This window comes from Podarcis melisellensis (genome assembly GCF_964234715.1).
Source record: "Podarcis melisellensis genome assembly, chromosome: 3".
NCBI classification, from domain to species: Eukaryota; Metazoa; Chordata; class Lepidosauria; order Squamata; family Lacertidae; genus Podarcis; species Podarcis melisellensis.
In genome coordinates, this window is record NC_138530.1 from 23,201,860 (window position 1) to 23,213,661 (window position 11,802).

The 11,802-nt window shown below is 44.3% G+C and overlaps 1 protein-coding gene across 5 annotated transcripts in view; it reads right to left on the reverse strand.

Moving 5' to 3' along the window:
- Nucleotides 1–11,458, reverse strand: part of MTA3 (metastasis associated 1 family member 3) — a 115,004-nt gene extending 103,546 nt beyond the window's left edge. For 3 of the 5 annotated variants that reach the window (XM_081903993.1, XM_081903995.1, XM_081903994.1), the window contains exons 1-2: nucleotides 11,211–11,455; nucleotides 1,645–1,712 (exon numbers count right to left, since the gene is read on the reverse strand). In XM_081903993.1, coding sequence (XP_081760119.1) covers nucleotides 1,645–1,712; nucleotides 11,211–11,238 — 96 coding nt within the window. In that variant the 5' untranslated portion in view covers nucleotides 11,239–11,455. Of the gene's footprint in view, nucleotides 1–1,644; nucleotides 1,713–11,210 lie in introns of all 5 variants that reach the window. The other 2 variants (XM_081903991.1, XM_081903992.1) reach the window with 2 other exon arrangements.
- Nucleotides 11,459–11,802: the final 344 nt, after the last annotated feature.

Sequence of the window (11,802 nt, forward strand, 5' to 3'; positions counted from 1 at the left end):
GGTTAGAAGAGACCCCTGCCTGAAACCCTGGAGAGTTGCTACAAGGGTGGATAAAAATCAGTGATTTTTTTTAAAAAAAATTAAAAACGCAGTTTTTTTTTTATTTAAATCAGTTTTTAAAAATAAAGTGCTTTTGGAGGAAAAATCTTTTTAAAGACAGTTTTCTATTTAAGTTACATTATAGTCCAAAAGATATTCATCAGGAAATAAGGATTTGTTTTAAGTTTTTCATGTGTGCTAAAACTCAGTCTAAGTCTTTTTTTAAAAAAACAATGTTTAACCACATCAGTTAACAAACATGGATACATACACTATAATGTTATTGCTTTAGTTAAATAAATTGTTATTAAGGAAATGATTGTTTTTCTCCTTCCAATAAAGTACAGCAGAAAAATTGTCCAAATATAAACAGTTAGCTTATTTAACCTCACAATAATTTCATAATTATCTGTCTCTGTTTTTCTAATAGTATAACCAAATCAGTAATTTTTGATATAACTGTAAAAACTTCTCCAAAAATTTATTATTCCAAAAATGAAACCTTCCTTTGGTTGTAAATATTAAGATTATACCAGCAACAATGAGTCTTTCTGTAAAAAAGAATAATTTAAATCAAGTCTTACTGACTAGTGATTTAAATTGTGATTTAAATCGATTTTATTTAAATCAAATCCACCCTGGTCGCTACCAATAAGAGGAGACAATACGAAACTTCAGAATGTGCATCCCATCAAAAGCAATGCAACATGGATAAACAGCATCTGCAGTAAGATGAACATTCCAGTGCATGTCAATGGCCTGAGTCGGTTGTCAAGGAAATAAAACAACAATCTGATTTTTAGAAGACATCTGAAGGTAGCCCTGAATAGGGAAGTTTTTAAATGTTTGATGTTTTTACTGTGCTTAATGTGTTTAATTTGTGGAAGCCACCCAGAGTGGTCAGGGCAACCCAGTCAGATGGACGGCATATAAATTACTACTACTACTATTGTTGTTGTTAGGAAGCTTCCTTGGTTCTTAATGTTTGCTGGGCTCCAAGTCAGGCTGCAAGCCCATCAAAGAGTCACTCCTCACCAAAGCAAAAGTGGCTTGGTTCAGACTCTTGGGCATGTGCCAATCAATATGCAAGGCTCAGCTCAGGCAGTTACTAGGTGCAAGGCTATATCTATATCTATATCTACTATATCTGTGACCTTGCAGTGTGTGCTTAGCTAATCCTTGTCCTGCTCCACTCTGACATTCGTTCTCTTGACATCTGTCCTATAATCACCTAGCTATGGATTTCCATTGTGTGCTATACTCTCTACACACCTCCAGACTGTCTCCAGCATCCTGCCCCCCCCCCCACAGGATTCCAGCAGCCAGGAGAGGAGAATGCAAGTACTAAATCACAGTTCATCTAAACAAAGCCAAATGATCTATTAGGTGGCACGGGCTTTTTTTTTTCCAGTTGTGGCACAGATTGAAGTATATTTCATTTTCTAAAATGCAGCCCTGGAAAAAAAAGCATTTCTTGACAAACTTCACTCAAGAGCTGGGGGGGGAATAACTTCCATATTTTATAAAAGAATTACACCTCTGCGTTTTACTGTGGAGGGCTTCAACTCTTTGTCAAGTGGCACAAAAGATTGCATATTCATGTACCTTATTAAGTTCTTCTATTCGCCTGATCAGATATGGATTGCTTGAAGAGTTTTCAAAATAAACGTAATCTGTAATGAAAAGGTGAAAATATATTTAAAGTTCTGCAGAAAACAGTATGAGAATAAATCTGAAAAATAAACCCAAGAGCTTCATGCTTAAAATCCAAGCATACATTGCCATTATTTCTATGTTCACAGAGCCTTAAATCAAGGCTAACAAAATATGTGAGCTTATTATGTTTTAGATGCGTATAGCTCGTGAATAAATTCTCTTCTGCCTCTCCTAGGATGAACCAAGTGGAACCTCACTAACGATTCAACCCCACAAAGATTTATACAATGGCTTATATTTTACACAGTGGGAGATTCACATACAACACCAGTACCAGAAGAATTTCTTTTGTGCAATTGAAATGAATTAATCTGGTGCTAGCAAAACCATTTGTGAATCACAGCTACAAAGTTAAGATGATGTATAAAACTTTCCACCAGATGGGACCCTTTTCCTAACCAGCCCACCCCAGAAAGTTAGCAACCCAAAAAATTAAAAGTTAAGGCAGCATGAACTTATTACTAGAAGGATAGTAGCCATGCTGGTCTGTGGAAGCAAAAACAACAGTCTCATGGTTCATTCTCATGTTCTCTCTCTCTTGCTTGCTCTGTTGTTGTTGTTGTTGTGTTTTTTTTTTTGGGGGGGGGGATTGCGAACTAGAATGTAATCAAGACCTGAGTGCAACCGCCCTCTCCCCACCTATGATTCCCAGCATCTGTCATTCAAAGGTATGTTGCCTCTTGGCAGTGGAGACAGAAAACAACCATAAGGATAAGGAACCACTGATAGCCTTATCCTCAATTAATCTGTGTAATGCTTATTACAAACCATCATTTAAAGAGTTAACATTTCCGCAATACTATCCTTCCATAACACAGATTCTTTTAGTCAGCACTATTGTCTGAAATATTAACACAATGCACCCATATACAAATATTCTTCTGCTTCTTGCACAGCTCTCATTCACCCATCCCAAGTCAAATGAGATTTTAGACTTGTGTCTAAAATCACAGCACTGTAGAGCCTGAAGGGACCACAAGGGTCATCTAGTCCAACGCCCTGCAATGCAGGAATCTTTTGCCCAAAGTGGGGCTCAAACCCACAGCCCTGAGATTAAGAGCCTCGTGTTCTACCAACTGAGAAAATTCTGTAGAGCTCCAGAACAAGGGAACGTGTTGATCCCAACCAAAGCCTTTATCTCACTGCAGCATCTGTCCCGTAATATCCCAGCATGAGGCATGGCCAGGTTTAGAGGGAAGGACCATAGCTCAGTGGTAGAGCATCTGCTTTGCATGCAGAAGGTCTCAGGTTCATTCCCCAGTATCTCCAGCTAGAGTTGGAAAGGCTCCCTGCCAGAAACCCAGAAGAGCCAGTGTAAACAGTACTGAGCTTGATGGACCAAATGGTCTGACTCAACATAATAAGATAGCTTCTGACATTCCTATGCACAACACTTGGTGCTCTGGTGAACAAGGAACATTGCAGAAAACCACCAACAGAGCTGATTAAAAACAATCCAAATACTAAAATTCATGCAAGAAGCATCCATGCATGACTAGATGCACCGAGATGTCCAAAGAGTCATGAGCCAATGCTTGCGACATTTAAAGCTTCAATCCTATGCAAAGTTTTACTTCTAGATTATACACGCTGCACGTAATGTATAATTCTAGGTTACCAGACTGAAAAGAGAGAAAGAAGCTAAAATCAAACATCTTGTGTTCTGCTAGAATTAGGAAATGACAGTTCACACAAGAAGAACAATTTCTCAATTTCTGGTCACATCCCATGTGTCTCTAAATAATCTTAGACAGCGGGAAAATGAACATTGTTTCTGTAGAACCAACACAGACAATAAAAAGCAATACTCAAGAGATTGAACCCCAAAGAGTGGAAAGCAAATGCAATGTTTAACCTGGACATTTACTATCAGTGTCAACAAAGGAGTGTGCAGGACAGCAAGGGAGAGTTGAGAACCGAAACAATTTCCTTATCCATCGTGACTCATGCAAGATGTCTGAAGGAAGTAGGCTTAGCCATGGCTGTTGCAAGCGACTTCCGGCATCTTTCCAAACCATTGGACCAGGGAAGACTTTTAGGTCTGAAAACTTAAGAAATGGTCATGACCCCCTAGGAGGAACATCACGCTGACTGGACAACTCGTAATCTGAATAATAATAATCAGTTTGGGCAAGACTTTAACTAGACTTCAGCAGGCCAGGCACAGGCAAACTCCAGCCCTCCAGATATCTGGGACTACAATTCCCATCATCCCTGACCACTGGTCCTGTTCGCTAGGGATGGTGGGAATTGTAGTCCCAAATATCTGGAGGGTCAGAGTTTGCCTAGGCCTGATGTAGGCAGTGAGGACAACTCACAGGCCACACCCCAAGCTGTGTGATGGAGCAGTGTCACTGCAGCTTATCTGGATGGCATTAGCCTGGATAGGGAGCTGTGCAGGTAGACCAGAAGAGTGCTGGCTCCACTGGTGCATTTGTGTAGCCCTACCAAATGCCATCTGGGTAAGCTATAGCAGCACTGATGTTGGGAGTGTGGCTTGGCCCCACTAAACTACTGATTCTATGAATGTTCATTCAGAAGCATATTCAATTATATCCAGTAAAACTTATTCCTGAGTTAAGCGTACACAGCACTGCACTTATAGGAACGCAGGACCTAAATAAATTAGGGAAGAGAGCTTGTTGATGCACCCAATCAACTAATGCAGTAGCCCTTAAGGAAAAGGAAGATGTGCTTCCATGTCTAGTTAGTCACTTTGCCTTTTTCACTTTGTCTCTGATTTGGTGGAACATTCAACACCTTAAGAAAACAGCCTCAGACAATTTTGCCCATCCATCCCAGAACTGACAGGCGGCAGCTCTCCAAAGTTTCAGACAGAACTTTTTCATGCCACCAAGCTGCTTGATCTGGAGACTTTCTATATGCATAGCGAGTGCTCCACCTGTGAGCGAAATAAATAGATTCATTCTACCTGTGAGCTTTGGTCCTACTACTGAGGAGTGTCCCTTGCTCTCGGGACTTCTCATACCGAAAACAAGAAGCTGCAGCTCATAGGCCACATGCAGCCCTCATTTAATGCAAATATATGGTAGCAGAGCAGTGGTGTCGAGCAATTCCACCCCACGCCCCAGCCTGCCAAAATGCTTCATTTTTCCCTGTAAAATGTTCAGTTTCAAGACAAATTAGATCACTCTCTAGGGAGTTTTCTAACACAAACTGGAAGTTTATCCTGGTGCAGATCGGAGTAACTTGCATAGAAACTATGTTCAAGGCAGAATGAAAATTTGCTGATGGAAATTACACTATAAAAATATGCCTGATTTGCATAAGAAAATTTCCCAGAAAACTTCTATTACTGTGGCAGAGTAAGACAGAAAGTGCACTATGCAACCCTAAAAATTGCGACCTCCACTCTCCCTTTGTTCCAGCTTCAGCCGCCAGTAGCTGCAGCACCAAAACGACTTCCCTTATGAGTCAATTATCCTTTGTAAAAAAAGGTTCCCCATCACTGCCCTCCTAGATATTTATTTACTTTATTTGTTTATTATGTTTATATACCACCCTTTATCCAAGGATCACAGGGCGGTCAGTCATAGACCTACAAGGCTGAGCAACAGTCTACATCTCCTTTCGATTTTATTTCTTTCTTAAGATTTATATGCCATTTGATTGTAGATAAAAACCTCAAAGCAGTTCACACACAAAAAAAGAAAAAACAATAATACTTTCACTGAAAAAAAAATTCACAACCATAGCTTGAAACACATGAAACGCTTTACACTTTCTTCCTACAAGAGAGAGGACTGATACAAGGCACAGGAGAGGATAAGTAACGGAGGGATATTATTTAAACAAAGCCAGCGTGAACATTATCAGTCCCATATTACAGTTTGAAAAGTCAAGAGTAGAAGGGCTGAGATTAAAGAGAGTTCTCGCTCAAGGCCGACTAGTGAGTTCGTGGCTAAGCGCAGATGTTTTCAAAGACCATTGCCGGGGTAACCAACATTTTGCTCTGCAGGTGTCGTTCAGACAACAGCTCTCATTAGTCTCAGCCAGCATGGCCATTGGCCAGGAATGATAGAAACTGGAGTCCAACAACAGAGGGAACCACATTGGCTAACCCTGTACTATGCTATGGCAGCTCAACGGTGAGATGAAGAAAACAGGACTGATGAGATTTAAAATATAGGACTAAACTAAAGGGATCTTAGCTGATTAAAAGTACAAGTTTTTGTTAAATGAATGCACTGGTTTCATATGCATGCATGTAAAAACAATGGTTCTGAAACAAGACAACTTTCTTTGTTTCAAGATGATGCATGCATTTGCTGTAGCAGGTGTATTAACTTAAGAGAGGCATTCCTTCCTGCAAAAGAGAAAAGGGAGACTGCTTCTTAGAAGGTGGTACTGACAATCTGCAGCTTTTAAAGTATTTTATTTAAGATATATATCTGTGTATCGCTCTATCTGTATAAGATAGAAATATATGTTCTACAAGTCCATCTCTAAATTGAAAGGCAGCCTTATCATTCTTATTATTACATTTATATCCCACCTTTCTGCCAAAGAGCTCAAGGGGGCATACATGGTTTGCCCCCTGCATCACAACAACTATGCCAGGTAGGTTAAACTAAGAGTCAGTGGCTGGCCCAAGGTTATCCAGTGACTGAGTGAAGACTTGAAACCTAGTTCCCAAGGTTCTAGTTCAACCTCTAACCCCTACGCTGAACTACCTACAAACCCTTCCATACCTGTCTTGAAATACTGAAACAATTGCACACCATCCTACTTGCAGATGTTTTCAAACCTGATCCGTTTCTTCACACATACTAGTTATTTGCATGGAAGTATAATTGTGCATCCCCTAAAGATCCATCTACTTCCTAGATTGACAATGTGTTTATTGTATGTGTGTTAAGTCCCACTTGTTTTCAGGTGAAGCGTGTAGAGCACAGGTAGGGAACAGGGCAATTCTGCAGATGTTGCCAAGCTCAAACGCCCATAAGCTCCAAACAGCATGGCCAATGCTTAGGGAAGATGAAGAGTCAACATCCAACATCTGGAGGGCCACTGATTACCTAGATTACCTGAACTATCTGACTCACTTCGCTGAATAAAAGCTCCCCTTTGAAAGTTAAGGATCATTTGCCATTTCAGGCTTATGGGACAGAGAAGACAATACACTTTTGCAAGAATGAAAGTAAGAAAACAAGTTTGCTTGCTGAGGAAGTTCATTAATTAATTGTTAAGAGAATGGCTGAGATGCACACAATTAGGTCAGGGTAACAACTCCAGTTCCTTGCTCCTGCTGGCGAGGAATGCAAAGGTGCAATTAAGCAATTGCCCAGAGCAAGATAAAATTACCCCACAGGTGAGCTGGTAAGTGGCCATGCCTCCGCCTTTCTCTAAGATTTCACTTTCCCACACCATAAAGAAGATTGTAGCATGATTGCAGGTCTCCTGGCACTAGAAAACATGAAAAATGCAGCTGCAATAGTATTGTAAGTTTTCTTACAACACAGGGAAAAGGGCATCCAGATTATTATATTCCCTCTATTGGAAAGAGCCTCACAGAAATACTGCAACCACCCATCCAATTTCTCCTTACGTGAAGACAGGATATGCTTTGCCAAGTCAAAAGCAACTAAAATAATACATGTGAACAGGTAGCATCTTCCTTTACCTCACTCAACCCCTCAGACTGAGAATTAAGAGGCAGGGCATTCCTAACATTATCTAAGGCACCTGTGGCTAAGGAGAGCTAATGTGGTGTAGTGGTTAGAGTGTTTGACTAGGACCTGGGAGACCAGGGTTCAAATCCTGACTTAAGCCATGAAGCTTACTGAGTGACCTTAGACCATCCACTGTTTTTCTCAGCCTAACCTACCTCATATGGTAAGATGTCACTGGGCCAAACTGAATCTTTAAGGAACAATGATGCCGTAAAGACAGGGTAGTTTTTCTGCGATTCATGAATAAGGGGCATTTGTACAAAAATATAAAATATCTGTGCAACTCAAGCCAACAGTTAATTTCTTAGCTGGTGGAATCTCAAAGCTAAAACACCTATACCTAATTCCTAGTTTTGCCCTTCCATCCCCCTATTGCGCTCCAGGGTTTTTTTTTGTCTGTTTCTTTGATTTTCGGTAGGGTTCAGGAACCTGGTGCGCTTTTTGCCTTCTTAAAAAAAAAAACCATAAAACAGAGTGGGTGGAGTGGGCAGGGTGACTCTATTGTGTCACAAGAGCCTGCCAACCGGCACTGCCAGCTTCCACAGGAAACAGGAAAAACTTGTTGTTCCTCAGTGTAGTTTTCCTAGGAAGACTGCACATCTAACACAAAAAGAGGACTGCAAAGGCACATCACTCAAGCTATGTATGTTTCAGCTCATCCTTGGAATCATGTGTGCCAGGCTTCTCTGAATTATTTACTTCTTCTTCTTCTTATTATTATTATTATTATTATTATTATTATTATTGGGGACATGTCTAGTCCTCACAAAGCACTGATGATGTACTAAATCAGAGTCCAGGATGTACTACTTCAGGCTACAAGTGGGACTCCAAATGACTGAATGCTAGAAAGGCCAACAATGGGGTCAAAAGTATCCATGGATTTTCCCTTCTGGAAGAAGAAGCAGAGGGTCAAGTGCTATGAGGATGTACAGTGGTACCTCAGGTTACATACGCTTCAGGTTACACACTCTGCCAACCCAGAAATAGTACCTTGGAATAAAAACTTTGCTTCAGGATGAGAACAGAAATCGTGCTCCAGCAGCAGGAGGCCCCATTAGCTAAAGTGGTGCTTCAGGTTAAGAACAGTTTCAGGTTAAGAACGGACCTCCGGAGCGAATTAAGTACTTAACCCGAGGTACCACTGTAGTTCCCTTCAACCTGACCCTAAACTTCCTCATAGCCCTCCACTCCCTTATTTTTCTTCCTCAGAAGAAGGAAAAGTCTTGTCTCTTTGTTCCTGTCTTCTCTGCTGGACTTCAGCACTCTAACCTTCAAGCACAGGCTGCCCTGTCCTTCTCCATTTCTGTTCTTCCTCAGCACAGTTCTTTTTTTATGAAGAATTCCCAGCAACTCAAGTCTGGGAAACCCTGATCTAAAGGGCCAAAGTTTCCACTCAACTGCTATGCACCTTCTTCCAACAGTCATCTTATCCATGTTATTAACCTTTATTATTGGAATAATCTTTATGCTGATACCTTAAATCATGAAGAGGAAACCTATGGCCTGCCAGGTATTTCTGGACTACAACTCCCATCATCTCTGACCACTGGCCCTGCTGGCTGATGCGGATGGGAGTTGGCATCACTTACGGCCACAGGTTCGTCACTTCTATTTTAAATAAATAGTGTTAGGGAGAAAGGTTCTAGGGGGTCTTCCAGACAACCTGTTTATCGAACATTCATCCAGATTTGTTTGCACAAAATCCATGTGGAGGTTATACATCACTGTTGAGCTCTTTTTTGGCAAAGTTGTTGAACTTTTTTTAAGAGAAATCACCAAAAACGACACTGCCGACAACATACGTTTGGATTTTCCCAGACACTTTTAGTGATTTCCGCCCAGACACTGCTTCCGACTGTAGTATTCCAGATTATGTCTGGGAAATTCTGTACGAATGGCAACCCCATGATACAACGCCACTATTTCCAGTGCATTTTCCCCAACACTATTCTTTCCATAAAAATACTTGCAATTAGTATTATTATTTGTATTTTCTTGGCCATAAGCACCAAATCCACTTTAATTACACAGCCTAAATTTGCCAGTACTTACTTATTGGTATCTAGATTTGCCAGTAGTGTGCTTACAAAATGGCGACAGTCTGGCATGCTGTCTCCCTAACATGTTAGCTTTCTGTGTGGGGGAACACTCTGGTGTTCTATTCCCATCACTTGTGCCCAAATCTGCACTTCAAAAGTATTATTTATCACATTTATATACCACCTTTTTCTTCCAAGGATCAGAAGGTGGTGTACATAGTTTTTCTCCTCCTGCCCATTTCCACCTCACAGCAACAAAATGCTCCTCAATGAGCAAATTCTGAGAACCAGGCCTTAAAAGTTGGTTCACCCAAGCAGACATTATTCTCTCTCACACAGCTGTGTGTGCACAGCTATGTAGAGGAAAGTGGCCCTCCCATTTAAATGGCCATTTCAGATTAGAGTTTCTCCACACCCAAGTTGCCAATCACACAGAGAAAATAAGTGCTGCCATTTTGAATGAATTGGCACTTAAGAAGCAGAGATTCCTCTAGTATTACCCTTTGGGGTTCGAAATCTTATCAAAATTGCATCAAGTCCAGCATCCCACTTCCAGAAAAAGACCACCTAGATGCTGCTAGGAAACCCACAAATACACTCTTACTGATATGCAACTTCTGTACATTATGATCAATGACCATTTATACTGAATCCTTTCTAAACCAGTGTCAGGCCAGCTTCAGGTTTGGGGATACCCTAGGGAGGGAGTGCCTCTCTGAGGGCTCACCTCATGCTCTCACCACTGCCAATACTGCCCATTCACCTGCCCACTCCCAAACTGGTGTGATGCCAACCCCTGACACCAGCCCTGGCCTTCGCCACCTCCTGCGGCAGCGAATCCCAGAGGTTAACTACACTCTGTGCGGAAAAAGCACTTGCTACCGCCATCTAATTTAACTGGGGACGGGGCCACCGCCTCCCCAGTTTCAGTTATAACGAAAAGGAGAATTCTCTCCCTATCCAGTCTCCATCCTTTTACAAACCAGTTATCCTTTTTTCCTATCCACTCCACTTGCTTTGGAGCAACCCCACTGGATCCCATGGGACAAAAGAGAGGCCTGCGACCTTGTGCCAATTTTCACATGAGAGCAAATATTGGGGGGGGGACGCTGAGGACCACGCTGAATTGGCTGGGGGGGGGGTGAACCCCAGAACACGTGATGTCAGAATAGGGGGTGCGCCCTGCGTCTCCCTCGCCCCTGAAAGAGTGCCCACACACCAGGGGCGAAGGGAGAGCTTTCTTCTAGCCGGAGGGGGTCGGGGAGGCCGCGGAAGCTCCCCCCCCCTCCATTAATGGGGAAGGGAGGGAGAGTTGGGCCGGCTCCCCTCGGGGAAGCGCAGAGACTGCCATTCCCGGGGAGCGCGGTTCCCCCCGCTTTCCCGCGGAAGAGAGGCCGCGGCGCGGGGGGCTTCTCCCCAAATTCCACCTCCCTGGCCAGGTGGGCCGTGGCCTCCCTCGTGGGAAGGCATCCGGAGGAGGAGGCTGGGTTCCCCGCGGGGGGCGGGTGCTGCACCAGGCTCGGCTCCGCTCAACACGCCCCTTCGCTCCGGCCCGGCCGAGAGCCGGCCCCGCACTCCTTCTCCCCGCGAGGCCGCGCTCCTTCGCCCCACGGGACCCCGGCGCCAGGCCCTCCCTCCTGCTCCTCCTCGGCGTCCAAGGGCAAACCCGGGAGCCGAGGGGGCGCGCTGCGCTGAGGACCCCCGCGCCTGCCCCACATACCTCCCACTCGGTACATGTTGGCCGCCATGTCTGCGCTCTCTCTGCGCCCTCCTCCTCCTCCTCTGCTGCCGCCGACGCCGGGCTGGGGAAGGGGAGGAGCGCCCAGCCCTCTCCGCTGCTGCTGCCGCCGCCGGCGCTGCTGCCGCTGCCCTTGACGCCACCTACGCCGGGCACCACAACAGGGTGCCAGGCGGCTCCGCCGCTTCCTCGGGCCTCTCGCTCGGCGGTGGGGAAGGGAGCGGAGGGAGGAAGCCGCGGGAAGCTGAAGGGTTAAGGCCGAGCATCCGGGCCCGCCTCGCTGGGCAGGGCGGAGAGCGCAGTTGGCTGCGAGCGGGCGGCGACGCCGAGAGCGCACAGCCCACGCCGACGTGCGTGTGCGCCCAAGGCCCGGGAGAGGAAGGGTTAAAAAGTTCCCTCGGGTGGGTCTGTCTCCGGGGCTGGGGGAGGAAGGGATCTAGTTGGGGGTGGCTCAGGAGTAGGTGCCCCTTTTGGGTACGTGGTCCTTTTGCACGCGCGCGCCTAGCAGGGACAGGTGGATGTTTTGCCTGCGCGGGAGGTGGGAGACGCAGGTGCATTCTGCAAAATGGGGCGC